Source organism: Rhincodon typus, chromosome 22, assembly GCF_021869965.1.
Source record: "Rhincodon typus isolate 14 chromosome 22, sRhiTyp1.1, whole genome shotgun sequence".
NCBI lineage: Eukaryota > Metazoa > Chordata > Chondrichthyes > Orectolobiformes > Rhincodontidae > Rhincodon > Rhincodon typus.
The window spans coordinates 46405094-46421394 of record NC_063353.1 but is presented as its reverse complement, the minus strand read 5'-3'; the positions used below and the strand labels follow the sequence as shown (position 1 = coordinate 46421394).

General features: G+C 42.6%; 2 protein-coding genes across 4 annotated transcripts in view; one reads left to right on the top strand and one right to left on the bottom strand.

The window, feature by feature from the left end:
* The window catches only part of prpf18 (PRP18 pre-mRNA processing factor 18 homolog (yeast)), a 289626-nt gene that overhangs the window by 158931 nt on the left and 114394 nt on the right, over positions 1-16301 (bottom strand). The gene's annotated exons all lie outside the window — the stretch shown is intronic.
* The window catches only part of mcm10 (minichromosome maintenance 10 replication initiation factor), a 54875-nt gene that overhangs the window by 32530 nt on the left and 6044 nt on the right, over positions 1-16301 (top strand). Inside the window, exons 16-18 of one of the 2 annotated variants that reach the window (XM_048610413.1) lie at positions 604-722; positions 4745-4858; positions 10455-10600. In XM_048610413.1, coding sequence (XP_048466370.1) covers positions 604-722; positions 4745-4858; positions 10455-10600 — 379 coding nt within the window. Of the gene's footprint in view, positions 1-603; positions 723-4744; positions 4859-10454; positions 10601-16301 lie in introns of those variants that run through there. The other variant, XM_048610414.1, reaches the window with a different exon arrangement.

Genomic DNA, 16301 nt, shown 5'->3' with positions numbered 1-16301 from the left:
CATGCAGACAAGTGGAGAGTATTCCCTTCCCTACTTGTACCTTGTCAGTGATGGGCAGACTCTAGGGAGTCAAGTGATGAGTTACTGGTTGCAAATTTCTGGCTTGCTCTTTTAGCTACAATATTTGTATGGTTAATCCAGTTCAATTTCTGGACAACAGTAAGCCCCAGGATGCTGCTGATAGGGGAATTCAGTGATGGTGATGCCATTGCATGTCAAGAGGAGATGATTAGATTCTTTCTTGTTGGAGATGGTCATTAGTTGGCTTTTGTCATAAATGTGACTTACACTTGCCCAAGCCTGTCTGTGTAGTGGTAGATATCACCATTGAGACATAAAATCCATCAGAATGTAAAAACTTATTGGAAGAGAAATTAAGAATTGTTCAGGCCTCTGATAAACTGTTCTTAGCAGTCTTGCATCACAGAAACCTTTAGGGGTTTAATTGGCTCTTCAGTATGTACTGGTCATGTAATGTAAATTGTCATGAATGAGGTAAGTAAATCATACATTTTAAAACAGAAAATTATTCATCTCTTTACACTATTTTATGTGAAGCTTCTTAGTGTCCAAACATCTTTCAAAAACTATCTCTCTCTACAGATGAGGGAGATGATGAACCAACTTTAAAGAAGCACCGTGCACAGCTGGAGTACCTGGACTCAGAAGAGTTTCAGAAAATACTGAATGCACGATCGAGACATGTTGGCGCAGTGCAAGAGGTGTGGCCAGTCTGTCTCTGTTCCTCCTGTCTAACTGCAGCGCTGTACATTATGGAATGAGGCCAATTGTGGTTTATGTTCAGGCCATGTTTTTCCTGTTAAAACTCCACTGACTAATCATATAATGGCAGTCTGTGTTCCACTCTAAAGAGACAAGGAACTTAATCATATTTGCTTTTGCAACAAGGCATTTATAATCTGGCACAGAAACAACACTTAACTCAGACATTTTGCAGGCTATAAAATGTGCACATTTGCAAAAGACTCAGGACTCAAAGAAATTGCTCAATGTGTACACCTACTTCTGCCCATCAACATTCTTGTACTTGTATCTCTGAAACTAAAAGTTCAGATCAGTCCTTTAGAATTGAGCAATAATATCGGTACAAGGAAGGAAACGTGAATGACATTTTTTAAGCACCTTATCATTTGTTAGTTGCAGACCTTTCTTCATGTGCATTTAAATGAAGGATCATGAAAAGTTCAGTTGTAATTCTGCCCAAAAATGTTCATAAACTTCATAAGATTGTGGTACTTAGCTTAGCACAATAAAGATATCCTTTGGACTTTGTGACAGAAAACCAGAGTGCATATATTTAAAAGATACTGACTTCTAGGGGATTGAAAGAACTTCTGTTTCCTTGATTAACAGATGTTCAGCAAAATTAAAGCAAAATACTGCTAGTGTTGAAGATGTGAAATAAAAATATAAAATGCTGGAAAATCTCAACAGGTCTGGCAAAATCTGTAAAGAGATAAACAGAGTTAGTGTTTGAAGTCCAATATGATTCTTCTTCTGATGTTTTTTCCCTCTGAATGTTCTGTAAGCCCCTGTTTAATGGTGTTCCATTTTACATTATTTCAATTCCAATACTGCTCATTTAATGGGGCCTATATTCCCATGAGTCACGAGATTAAGTTTCAAGTCACTTTACGTTACTACGAGGCTGGGACACATGATCCGATCAGCACTTTTGCTGCAGCATATGCTGGCCCCTAACCCCACTATTGGTGTCGACCCTCTTACTTGAGGCCTCTCCCTGACAATACAGCACTACCCCAGTACGCCACAGGAGTGTCAGCCAAGATTCTTTGTTCAAGGTCTGGAGAGGGACTTAGTCATCGATTCATACAGCACGGAAATAAATCCTTTGATCTAACCATAATCTCAACCTGAACTGTTCCCACCTGCCTGTGCTTGGCCCATATCCCTGTAAACACTTCTTATTCATGTACTTATCCAAATGTCTTTTAAACATTGTAACTGTACCTGCATCACCATTTCCTCTGGAAATTCATTCCATACATGAACCACTCTCTGTGTAAAGAAATTGCTTCTCCTGTCTTTTTTAAATCTTTCTCCTTTTTAGCTTAAAAATATGGCCCCCTACTCTTGAAATCCCCCACCCTAAGGAAAAGATACTTGCCATTCACCTTATTTATACCCCTTATGATTTTATATACCGCTATAAGGTCACCCTTCAACCTCCTATGCTCCAGTGAAAAAAGTCCCAGCCTATCCAGTCTTTCCTTATAACTTAAACCCTCCAATACCAGCAATATCCTGGTAAATCTCTTCTGAACCCTCTCCAGCTTAATAATATCCTTCCTATAACAGGGCAACCAGAACAGAACAGAGTACTCCAGAAGAGGGCTCACAAACGTGGTGTACAACCTCAATATAATGTCCCAACTCCTATACTCAAAGGTCTGAACAATGAAGGCAAGCGTGCTAAATGCCTTCTTAACCATCCTATCTATACGTGATGCAAACTTCAAAGAATTATGTACCTAAACCCCTAGGGGTCTCTGTTCTAAAACTTTAAACAGGACCCTACTTTTAATTGTATAAGTCCTGCCCTTGTTTGGTTTATGAAAATGCAATACCTTGCATTTATCCAAAATTAAACTTCATCTCCCACTGTCGTAGAAATGACTAGTCAAGTGGCGATTCGTTGAACATTAACTAGGTTATTGCTTGCATGCAAGGAGAGTCGACAAACAGCGCTACTAGTAACCCTGCAAGACAAATCTAAAACAGGCAGTTACAGTTGCATTTTTTATACATAAATCATGTTTCCTCATTGTCCAGTTACATCTTGATCATAAGCCTTACCAACACAATGAACCAATCACCTTATGACATTTACTAATAACGTTATCTACTTTTGAGCTTAGCAGCCATCTGCCAAGTGTGGTTTTTGAAGTTAAAGGCTTTCTGCTCTCTGCTGCAAAAGTCTTAATTTTAGAGAAGCCACGAGTGATTTTTAGGTGTCATGTACATGACTCTCAGCGTGTATATATTTTTTAAATCTTACTGTGTCTCAGAGTTTTCCTGTTTTTGACTGAGTGGACTTTTCTGTGGTTTCTAGTATCTAGAGCATTCAGCTGTTTTGCTGCCATTGTAATCTTTGCTTAACTGACTGGGGTATTTTGTCCCCATTTAACATTATCCTTCCACATCAGTCTTCAGCCCCTTTACCCAATTGATCAAGATCTCTTTGTAAACCTTAGATAATCTCCTTCATTGTCCACTATACCACCAATCTTGGTGTGACCTGCAAACTTACTAACTATCCTTCCTATATTCTCATCCAAATCATTTATATAACTGACAAAGAAAAGTGGACCCAGCAGCGATCCCTGTGGAACACCACTGGCCATAGGCCTCCAGTCCAAAAAATAACCCTCCACCATCACTCTGTCTCCTGCCATTAAGCCAATTTTGTATCTAATTGGCACACTCACCCTGAATCCCATGACTTGAATTCACAATTTCCTTATTCCAAGGCAAGATGCTACCGATTAAATGGAGGTAGCACTAATCCATTGCTGCTGCATTGACTTGGTTGCCATCTTTCAGAGCATTAAACTATCCCCCAACTACTCTTTGAGCTGGTTGTAAAAGATCCCTTTGCACTACTTAGTAAAACACAGGGGTTTCTTCTGGTGCCCTGGCAAACATTTAGCCCTCAATCAAACCATCAAAACCAAATATCACATATAACCTTTTTGCTTTTTGCAGTACCTGGTACGTAAAATGGCTGCCATGTATCCCCTACACTACAACAGTTCATCACTTGATGGTTTACTGCTGTGAAGTGTTCTTTTATACCCTGTAACCATGGAAGACACTCTGTAAATGCACATTTTTTTAATGTAAGTCGAAGTTTAAAATTTCAAAGCAATAGTAGGTAATTAATTCCTTATAGTTTCCTGGGTTCCCTCCTGGGGAGGCAGTGGTGTAGCGTCACTGTCACCTAGGCTAATGCAGTGAGGACATGGGTTCAAATCTTACCATGGCAGTTGGTGAAATTTGAATTCTGCACAAATCTGGAATTTAAATAAAGAAAGTGTAATGGCAGCCGTTGTCAATTGTTGTTAAAGAGCCATCTGGTTCACTAATTGCCTTTAGGAAAGGAAATCTGCCATGCTTACCAGGTCTGACCTCAGGCGGCACATTGGCTAAGTGGTTAGCACTGCTACCTCACAGCACCAGGGACCTGAGTTCAATTCCACCCTCAGGTGACTGTGGAGTTTACGCATTCTCCCCATGTCCTCCAGGTGGTCCAGTTTCCTCCCACAGTCCAAAGATGTGCAGGTTAGGTGGATTGGCCTTGGGAAATGTAGGGTTACAGGGATAAGGTAGTGGATGGGTCTGGTTGGGATGCTGTTCAGAGGGTCTGTGTGGACTTGATGGGCAGAATGGCCTGCTTCCATACTGTAGGGATTTCATGACCTACGTGTAACTCCAGACCCACAGCAATGTGGTTGACTCTTCATTAACCCTGTGGACAATTGGAGATGGTCAATAAATGATGGCAAATAAAAAAAATTGTAGCCAGCCTTGCATTGGCTCATTTAAATACACAATCTAATAAGGTATGGTTTATGGAACATATTTATTTGTGCTTGTTTTGCAGTTTGGTGATTAAGTGATTTTTACATGAACATGTATAACTTAACAAAAATATTAACTGTGATCTGGTATAAGGATTGAGAATTGTCGTATATTTCAACAGGTAGAGGCGGAGTTTCAAGAGCAATACTTCGAGCCACTAGTGAAAAAAGAGCAAATGGAAGAAAAGATGAGAAACATCCGTGAATTGAAGTGCAGAGTAGTAAGCTGTAAAACGGTGAGTGAATTTAAGAGGCCAATGAAGAAGTGTATATGTGACCATTTAAACGGTGAGTGAATTTAAGAGACCAGTGAAGAAGTGTGTATGTGACCATTCTCTGCTCAGAATAAAAGAACTCAATTGTATGCTGTGCTACAAATTAAATGTTCCAACAGTATGATAAATTTGAGTCTGTTTTTATACCATTGATAAACAAGGCATTTTGCAAATCTGATATAACTTCCCACTAGTCATATTTTCAACAATGTATGAATCGTTTGGGTTAATGACTTGCCTGAATAGGAGAGGTACTGGTTGACATGTCTACTCCACTAGTCTGCTTTACAACCACTAGCATTGCACCCTAAGATTTATGAAACAATACCCAAAGAATACAATATTGAAAGACAAAAGTAGATTTTAAAATAGATGAACTTTTCTTTAGGCTCGAAATGCATCCGTTTTAATACTGGAGTTTAATAAACCAACTTTCAACACAAGAGAACTACAGGACAACTGCCATTCACCACTAACCATTGTGCCCACTCTTATTTTGCCTCATGGCCCCAAATTCTCATAGTTGTATTTCAGAATCGAAGAATTCTTGGAAGATGTGGGAAAATGTGACGTTATGCAGTTTGACAGGAAGAACAAAGAAGCTGAATGTTACTTAAATGCAGAAAAACTTCAAGCCACAGTACACCGGGATTTGGGAGTCTTGTATGAATCACAAAACATCAGCAAGTTCAGTTAATAGAGATGGCAAATGGAACCGTATGGCAAAATAAATTGTATTTTAGTTTAGAGGGAATGGAGTATAAAAACAGCGAGGCCTTGCTCAAGCTACACAAGATACTGGTCAGACCAGAGCAGAGTTTAAGGAACGATTTACTGATATTGGAGCAGTCCAGAGAAGGTTCGTTCGACTGATACTGCGTATGGAGGGACTATCTTATTAAGAGAGGCCAAGTAGTTGTGCATGTACTCATTGGAATTTAACAGAATCAAAGGTGACCTTATTGAAAAATACAAAATTCTTAAACGACTTGACAGCTTACATGTGGAGGGGTTGTTTCCCCTTGTGAGAGAGTCTGAACCAGAGGATACAAACTCCGAATAATGGGTTCCATGTTTAAGACAGATGAGAATTTTCTTCTCTGAAGGTAGTGAATCAGTGGAATTCTTTTCCGCAGAGGGTTGTTGAGGCTGGGTAGTTAAGTATATTCAAGGCTGAGATAGACAGACTTCTAATCTGGAAGGAATCAAGGGTTATGGGGAAAAGCAGGCAAGTAGAGCTGAGGATCATCAGATCAGGCATGATCTAACTGAATGGCAGAGCAAACTCAATGGGCTGAATGGCCTACCTCCACTCCTATTTCCAAAAGGTCTAGTACTATTCTTAGCTCATCTTCACCCCACCTCTCCCTATCACTATAGCCTCCTCCAATCCTGCATCCTTATGGTACTTCTTGTCCAAAACCGGCTTCTAATGCATCGCTGTCTTCCTTCACTCTGTTGTTAGCGGCTATATCTTTGCTTGTCTGAATCGTAAGCTTTGGAGTTTCCAAAATCTTTCTGCTTCTATATCATTCCATCCTGTTTTAAGATCCTCCTTAAAGCTTACCCCTTTGGACTTGCTTTTGGTTACCTGTCCTGATGTGTCCTTTTCATGACTTTTCATTTTTTGACTGATAACTCCTGTGATGAACCTTCTGCTGGTTTGATGCGTATTAGGTGCTATGAAAATGCGAGTTGTTGACATGGTCCTTGATTTATTAGTCCTAATGTCATATCAAGACTCTGATCGGATTATTCACCAATTATTGCAGTATCGTTGAAAGCCTCCAACTCGGATCAGTTTGAGGCAGATCAACCTTGATTGTTGCAAGGTGCAAAGATAAGAGAATGGAAGAAAATGTTTTTTTTTCCAAAAGAATCTCTGATTGTCACAGGCAACCTGAGTGGAAATACTGCTTTTGCAAGATAGAAACATAGAAAATAGGAGAAAAATTGACCATTCAGCACTTCAAGCCTGCTCCACCATTCAGCATGATCAACGTTGATCATCCAACTCAGTCCCCTGTTCCAATTTTCTCACCATACCCTTTGGTTTCTTCACCCCCAAGAACTATATCTAACTCCTTCTTGAAAATATTCAAAGTTTTGGCCTCACCCACATAATCGACCAACTGTTCAGTTCACACCCAGGTGCAAAATACATATTTTCTTCAATATTTTCAAATTTATTTAATTGTTTCTTTGAGATAGGTCACTTATTCTTGGGGGGGGGCGGAGATTAGCTTCAAAGGTACAAATTAAAAGTGACTGAATGATGTTAGTTGATTCGTTGTTTACTATATCCAGTGTTTTATGTTTAAGATGCAGAGGCTACTTAATGGTTAGCACTGCTGCCTCACAGCACCAGGGACCGGGTTCGATTCAACCCTCGGGCGACTGTCTGTGTGGAGTTTTGCATGTTCTCCCTGTGTCTGTGTGGGTTTCCTCTGGGTGTTCCAGTTTCCTCCCACAGTCCAAAGATGTGCAGGTTAGATAGATTGGCCATACTAAATTGACCATAGTGTTCAGAGATGTGCAGGTAGATGGGAAATGCAAGGAGGTGGGGTGGGGGAGTGGGGGGTGATGCTCTTCGGAGGGTCGGTGTGGACTCAATGGGCCAAATGGCCTGCTTCCACACTGTATGGATTCTATGATAAATTGATGGGGATCATAGAGTTTCTGTATAACTCCAACCATTGCAGATATAAAATATGCTCACTTCAGTTGTGTTCTGCCAGGCAGTACATAATGATCAATGTTGTTCTAGAGGTGACCAATGAAAAATGGATTGATAAAAGCCATAGCTGTCAGTTTTGAATCAAATACCCTTGAGAGAGCTTTTTAGGATCTATATGACACATGCATCTGGATTCTGAAGTAGAAATAATGATGATGTTATTAGCACTCATCGTATTAAAAATATAAACCAGACAGAAACCTATAGCAGCCAGATATATGTAAGAATCTTGTAAATCATTACATCCAGTTTTCTTGTTAATGAAAGGACTATCTCAGAGGTCCAGGTGTAGATAGAAACAAGGCAGCTGAGTACCAAGATGCCCATTTTTTTTTTCATGCTTTATTCTGTCTTGGCATTGGAATGATTATAAGCTAATAAGAGTTCAAGTGTGTGAAATCCGAGATCCTGAGTCTCTAGCCTGGTTTGGGTGGGCAGAAGGGTACACGGCATCTTTTCTAGTTGGACTGTTCAAATAATAGTGAGGCTAACTTGGTGTCCAACACATGTATGATCGTAGGAGAAAATCAGCTACATTTTCCTTCTCTTTTATCTCTGACTTAATCTCATACACTTGGTTAATTCTGCTCATCAATTCTATGTTCCACTTCCATCTTGCTTTTGTAGTTTAATTGAATTTATTAGGTCCACAAGATGGCCAAACTTGACACCGCCCAACTTAAGACAGAAGTAGACAGGTGACTGAAAGCTTGAGCAACCTGAAAGAGGAGGGAGTGGCTTATGGAGAGAGTCCCAGAGTTTACGGTTTAAGTTGCTGAAGGCGTGACAGCAATAACTGGGGAACACAAGAAGCCAGAATTAAAGGAGCACGAGCTCTTGGAGATTTGAGAAAAGAAACACAGCTCAAAATTAAACAAAAATTAACTGCATGATTCGTTCTTGGCTGCAAAATTTATCATACCTCAACTTTAACCTTAAAGCTATATTTTTCTTGAAAGTGTGTTGAATCATCAAAACCGAAAGCAGGAAAATCCTATGTTACTTGTACTGTAATGTAATTAAAATATATACTGTTTTATGTAGAGAACAGCGCATGTTCAGTTTAGTCATTTGCAGAAAATTATGCTTAATAGATTTCAGAAATTCCTTAATACTTTGAGGATATTGTTCTTAATGAGAAAATAGCTTTCTCATACCTTCCTATAAGCACACTCAGTCCAATGTCCTTTTTTAAAATAACCCTTGTCTTCCTCCAGATGGCTCGAATTGTAAACCTGATTTCCACTCATCCAACTGTGTTCATTATAAATTCCAATGTTTCGTGTTTTTCTGCATTTTTGTGTCCCGCTTTTCATAATAAACCAGACATTTTTAAAGTCATAAAAACGTGATAATAGATTAAATCTGTTAGCAGAGAGGAAAACAAGGTTATGCAAGCTATTTAAATTCCAGATAAGCAACAGATTGTGTGACCAATTGTTGAATTCTAATATTTTGATCCATGCTTTGTGGAAACAAGAGCCTGTTTTTTAAACAGCCCAGATTTTACAGTGGTCAAGATAACAAAACTATGGATTTATTCCCTATTGTGTGTGCCGTTGTGGTCACCAGAGGCTATAACCAATGAGGAATTATTGAATTACTGAGTATTACGTTCCCATTCTTATTCTTAGGATTAAAACCCCTTGAGAGAGGTGAACCTTGTTGAATGAAGTGCAACTGGGTTTTGAATTGAAGAAGTTCATATTTACTGCCTTAGTTTTCTCATGACATTTTAACTTCCATTTAAAATACCGTGCATTTCTGCCATCATTTATTTAACTATGAGTAAAATTTTAAAATAAAGGCAGGGACCCATCGGTTTTTTCACTTTCCAATTTACTGTCTGTGAAACTGCTCCTGTGATTGGCTGTGTATACTGCTGCTACATGCCCGGAGATCCCTTTGACTTGGCTCTAGATTCAAGATGACAGCAGGAAAAGGGAAATCCACACCATAGATCACTAGATCTTTCTGGGCATCTTTTTTGAGGTCTGCAGCATATGCCTTATTACTTAGTCTTGTTGCTGACTGCAAACTTCAGGCAATCAGTTTGGGATAATACCTGTTAATGTGAGGGAACTTGACAATGTGGCTGAGTTCAAAGGCCCATTAAATGCACAATATGTTACAGTGGTGCTTGTTTTTGTACAAGAATGTTGAGGTATATTGTAACGTAGTTATATGTTAAAATAGTTGTGTGTTACAGGATTAATAACCCAGGGAATATTCAAATTCCGTCCAGAGTTTAAAAGACCCTGTCAGTAAAAGGGACTGTGAAATTGTCAGATTGTCATAAATAAATAAATGTTTCACATGTAGAAGGAAACCTATCTGACCTATTCTGGCATATATGTGACTCCAATCTGATACCAATGCGTTTAAATCACTGCAAGCAGGCTGCTGCCATGTGTCAAACTACAGGAAGAAAAATAATTGAATGATCACGTGGTCTGCTTATCCAGCAGCACAGTGGGCCTATTTTCATAATACAGGCTGCAAGAGCTCATGGAGGTAGTATACCACCCCTAGACAAATAAAGATTAACAATAAATACATTGACGCGTACATCTGTAGAAATTTTCTTTTAATTGCACGATTGATTGACATTTCTCTTGAAAGGAAATTACTTAATTGCTTACGTAAGTAGGTGCAGTGAAGAGTCTTCCTTAAGTATTTTGTTTTGGTAATTTTATCATTGTAAAATGTGTAATCTTATCAGAACTGAATTGAACTGTTTCCCTGCTTCAGAGCAAGGAATTCTGTAAATGTTTATGCAAGTATAAAGTAGGTAATAGTTTCCTCACTTTTTTTTAACAGTGCAGATATTCATATTACAAACCACTGGAGATGTGTGTTAGTGAAAACCATGATTACCATTGGCATGACGCAATCAAACGCTTCTTTAAATGCCCATGTGGTAACAGAGCAATAGCATTAACAAGATTACCAAAGAAAAGCTGCAGGTATGTATGTGGTAGGCTGGTGGATGAGAAAAATGAAAATGTTCTGAAATTATCAGTTCAAGATTTCAATTCACTGTAATTGAACTTGGTTCAATGGAAATTTTAATCAACATATTATGAGTAATCTATCATTAATAATAAAAATAGTATAACTCCAATGTTTGTACTGGACTATTCAGAACCTTCAAATATGATCCAGGTTGTCCACATCAGTTCAGTCAGTCTCTTTACCATGGATGTGCAATCCCTTTACACATCCATTCCCCACCAGGGCTCTCCGCTTCTTCCTGGCTCAAAGACCTGAACCATCCCCACCCACCACCACCCTCCTCCGCTTGGCCGAGCTTGTCCTCACCCTCAACAACTTCTCTTTCAACTCCTCTCATTTTCTTCAGGTAAGAGGGGTTGCCATGGGTACCTGCATGGGCCCTAGTTATGCCTGTCTTTTTGTGGGGTATGTGGAACATTCCTTGTTCCAATCCTATTCCGGCCCCAACCCACAACTCTTTTTCCGATACATCGATATCGTCAGTGCTGCTTCCCTCTCTCGTCTGGAATTGGAAGACTTCATCAATTTCGCCTCCAGTTTCCACCCTGCCCTCACTTTCACCTGGTCTATCTCTGACTCCTCCCTTCCCTTCCTCGACATTTCTATTTCTATTTCTGGGGATAGACTGGCCACTAATATCCATTACAAACCCACTGACTCCCATAGCTACCTGGACTATACATCCTCGCACCCCACATCCTGTAAAGACTCCATCCCGTTCTCTCAGTTCCTCCGTCTCCGTCGCATATGTTCAGATGAGGCCAGCTTCGACAAGGGAGCCTCCGAAATGTCCATCTTCTTCCTCAACCAAGGTTTCCCCAGCTCCATTGTCGACAGGCCCCTCAACCAGGTCCGATCCATCTCCCATACTTCAGCCCTCACCCCTTCTCTTCCCTCCAGCAACAGTAATAGGGTTCCCCTTATCCTTGCCTACCATCCCACCAGCATCCACATCCAGAAGATCATTAGACACCATTTCCGCCACCTCCAGCAAGGTGCCACCACCAGATACATATTCCCTTCCCCTCCCCTCCATTGTCCGCCTTCCGCAGGGACCGTTCCCTCCAGGACACCCTAGTCCACACTTCCTTCACCCCCAACACCTCCCCTCAGCCCTACGGCACCTTCCCCTGTAACCAGCAAGGGTGCAACACCTGCCCATTTACCTCCTCCCTCCCCAGTATCCAAGGGCCCAAACATACCTTCCAGGTGAAGCAACACTTCACCTGCACTTCCCAGAATCTAGTCTACCGCATTCGCTGCTCACAATGTGGTCTCCTGTACATTGGGGAAACAAAGCGTAGACTTGGCGACCGCTTTGCAGAACATCTACGTTCTACTCACAAAAAAGACCCTGAACTCCCTGGTCGACCCATTGTCTCCGCCTGCTCCTGCCCCACCGAACTTGGCTCCACCTATCTCGACTCCATTTTCTCCCCCTTGGTCCAGGAACTCCCTACCTACGTCCTTGTCACCACCCACGTCCTTGTCACCACCCACTCCCTCCACCTCCTCCAAAACTTCCAATTCCCTGGTCCCCAACACCTCATCTTTACCGTGGACGTCCGGTCCCTATACACCTGCATTCCCCATGCAGATGGCCTAAAGGCCCTCCGCTTCTTCCTGTCCCGCAGGCCCGACCAGTCTCCCTCAACTGATACCCTCATCCGCTTAGCCGAACTCGTCCTCACCCTCAACAACTTCTCTTTCAATTCCTCCCACTTCCTACAGACAAAGGGAGTGGCCATGGGTACCCGCATGGGCCCAAGCTATGCCTGCCTCTTTGTAGGTTACGTGGAACAATCCCTCTTCCGTAGCAACACTGGCCCTAAACCCCACCTCTTCCTCCGTTACGTTGATGTCTGTATCGGCGCCGCCTCGTGCTCCCACAAGGAGCTCGAACAGTTCATCCACTTCACCAACGCCTTCCACCCCAACCTTAGGTTCACCTGGACGATCTCTGATACCTCTCTCTCCTTCCTGGACCTCTCTGTTTCCATCTCTGGCAACCACCTGGAAACCGATATCCATTTCAAGCCCACCGACTCCCACAGCTACCTAGAATACACCTCCTCCCACCCACCTTCCTGCAAAAATGCCACCCCTATTCCCAGTTCCTTCGCCTCCACCGCATCTGATCCCAGGATGAGGCATTCTACTCCCAAACATCTCAGATGTCCTCCTTTTTCAAGGACCGCAACTCCCCCCAAGTGGTCGAGAACGCCCTCGACCATGTCTCCCCTTTTCCCGCAACTCATCCCTCACACCCCCTCCCCACAATAACAACCAAAACAGAATCCCCCTCGTCCTCACATACCACACCTCTGGATCCAACGCATCATCCTCCGACACTTCCGCCATCTGCAATCTGACCCCACCACCAAAGACATTTTTCCGTCCCCACCCTTATCTGCTTTCCAGAGGGACCACTCTCTCTGGGACTCCCTCGTCCGCTCCACACTCCCCTCCAGCCCCACCACACCCAGCACTTTTCCCTCCAACCGCAGGAAGTGCTACACCTCCCCCCTCACCCCCATCCCAGGCACCAAGAAGACTTTCCACATCAAGCAGATGTTCACCTGCACATCTGCTAATGTGGTATACTGTATCCGCTGTTCCCGTTGTGGCCTCCTCTACATCGGGGAAACCAAGCAAAGGCTTGGGGACCGCTTTGCAGAACACCTACACTCGGTTCGCACTAAACAACTGCACCTCCCAGTCGCGAACCATTTCAACTCCCCCTCCCATTCCTCAGACAACATTCCATCCTGGGCCTCCTGCAGTGCCACAACGATGCCACCCGAAGGTTGCAGGAACAGCAACTCATATTCCGCTTGGGAACCCTGAAGCCCAATGGTATCAATGTGGACTTCACAAGCTTCAAAATCTCCCCAGCTTGTCCCGCCTCCCTAACCTGTCTTTCCTCCTACCTATCCCCTCCTCCCACCTCAAGCCCCACCCCCATCTCCTACCTACTAACCTCATCCCGCCCCCTTGACCTGTCCGTCCTCCCTGGACTGACCTATCCCCTCCCTAACTCCCCACCTACACTCACCTTTACTGGCTCCATCACCGCCTCTTTGACCTGTCTGTTTCCCCTCACCTACCCTCTCCTCTATCCATCTTCTATCCGCCTCCCCCTCTCTCCCTCTTTATTTCAGAACCCCCTTCCCCTCCTCCATTTCTGAAGAAGGGTCTAGGCCCAAAACGTCAGCTGTCCTGCTCCTCTGAGGCTGCTTCGCCTGCTGTGTTCATCCAGCTCTACACCTTGTTATCTCAGATTCTTCAGCATCTGCAGTTCCTACTATCCCTGAACTACCCGTTGCCTGCCGCCACCCTGCTGTCTGGCCAACATCTCTGTCTCTGGCTTGCTACAGTGTTCCAGTGAAGCCCAACACAATCTGGAGGAACAACACCTCATTTTCCGCTTGGGGACCCTACAGCCCTCCGGATATTAAGTTCAATAATTTTAGGGCCTAAACTCTCCCATGTCCCAGCTCCCCCACCCCACACACCAGGCTTTGTTACCACATAGCCTGCCATTACACACCCCCTATTGTTAGTCACTAACAGTCCCCATTAACAACTATTCACCCTCCCAGCCTGATCATTAGCAACTCCTTTGTCTGTCCAACTGTCTTTCTCTCTCTTCAGGCTCTATCCTATTGTTTACTCCCTACCCCACCCACCTCCCTATTTTCCGCATATAAACTGACGTTTTCCCAGCCACTGTCAGTTCTGAGGAAGGGTCACCAGACCCGAAACATTAACTCTGTTTTCTCTTTCACAGATGCTGCCAGACCTGCTGAGCTTTTCCAGCAACTTTGTTTTTGTTCCTGATTTACAGCATCAGCAGTTCTTTTGGTTTTTACTTCAGTCAGCTACACTGACATTAGAAGAGTGAAGGAGAAGTCCACATTTAACGCACTGAAGCTCAGTCTTTCAGTATGCTTGTTCTCCCAGCCCAGCATCTACTTCAAATGTTTTTACTGTCTCTTTACTGAATTGCCTGACAGATTATTCTAGTACTTACTGTCCTTTGACCAAGAAAGCATTTCTTAATACTTAATCCTAACCAAACTTTTCTACGTGTGAATATCACATTTTCTCATCAATATGTACCACCTTCACCTTAATTGCATGAAAAAATTTGTTCATGATGTGCCATTCACTGGTGATCCTGACTTCCAAGATAGGCTAATGCAACATATTGAGCTGAATTCCTAACAGCAGTGCTTCTCAAACCTTTTTGCGTTGTCGGAAACAAAATCAGAATTTGCTGGAAAAACTTAGCAGATGTGGCAGCATCTGTGGAGAGAAAGCAGAGTTAACATTTTGCATCCAGTCACCCATCTCTTCTGAACTTAGGTTCAGAATGTTTGGCAAACGGTATAGGAACTGTTTGTGGGGAAAAGAGTTGGGCATCTCTCAACACTGCCCCCCACACCACCACCTCCACCCACTCCCCTCCCACCACCACGCCCCACCACCACCACCACCTCATCCCTCCTCTCCCTTCAACATCACCTCTCCATCTCTCTCTTCCTTCATCACCCTCATCTCTCTCTCTACCTTCTGCACATCTCCCTTAGTAAGGAGTAGTTAGTGACCAAACAGGCAAAACGAACACCTAACTTTTCACACAGGCCATCAAACAGAATTGGGCCTCACTGAGCAGCTGATTAGACCATTCCATCTGGTAGAAAAGCCTATTAAAAGGTTCATGAGGTGTCAGGGATCACTTGAAGCTTCACATAGTCATTACTGCTTTGGAGCTCATGACCCCAAAATCTCGACTTGCAGCTCCCTGTTTGGGAAGCCCTACTGAAAGAGATACCTGACCCATTGGTTTTAAGGTGAAATGAATTGACACAGACTATTTTAATGTCCAGTATTTAATGGAGATGTCATCGATTGCTAATGTGTGCACATCACGCATGTGAAAAGGTAAGAAATAGGGACAGACAACACTAACAGATGTAATCTCCTCATGTATATGACCTGATACGTTAGGTTTTAGCTCCATTCGTCCTGATAAAATTTTACTTTACCTTGCATTTATCCAAATTAAACTCCATCTGCCACTCCTCAGCCCATTGCCCCAATTAAACAAAATGCCTTTGTAATCTTAGATAACCTTCACTGTTGACCATACCACTGCTTGTAGGGTCATCTGCAAACTTACTAACCATGCCTCCTAAATTCTCATCCAAAATATTTATTTAAACAACAAGCACCAATGGACCCAGCACCGATCCCTGCAGAACACCACTGGTCACAGGCCTCCAGTCCAAACAACAATCCCCTACCACCACCCTCTGTCTCCTGCTGTCAAGCCAGCTTTGTATCCAATTGACAAAACTATCCCTGAATCCAGTGGTGAATGCAGGTACAGTTACAACATTTAAAAGGTATTTGGATAGGTACTTGAATAGGCAAGGTTTAGAGGAAAATGGGCCAAACACAAGCAAGTGGGACAAATTTAGGTTGGGAAACTTGGTCAGCAGAGACAGGTTGGAGCAACGGGTCTGTTTCCGTGCTGTATGATTATATGACTCATAGACTCATATGGGTTTTTATTGCACATTTTCAAATTTAGGATGTGGTTCAGTGTTTCTTATTATACAAGGATTATATTTTCTGTTTGGGTCT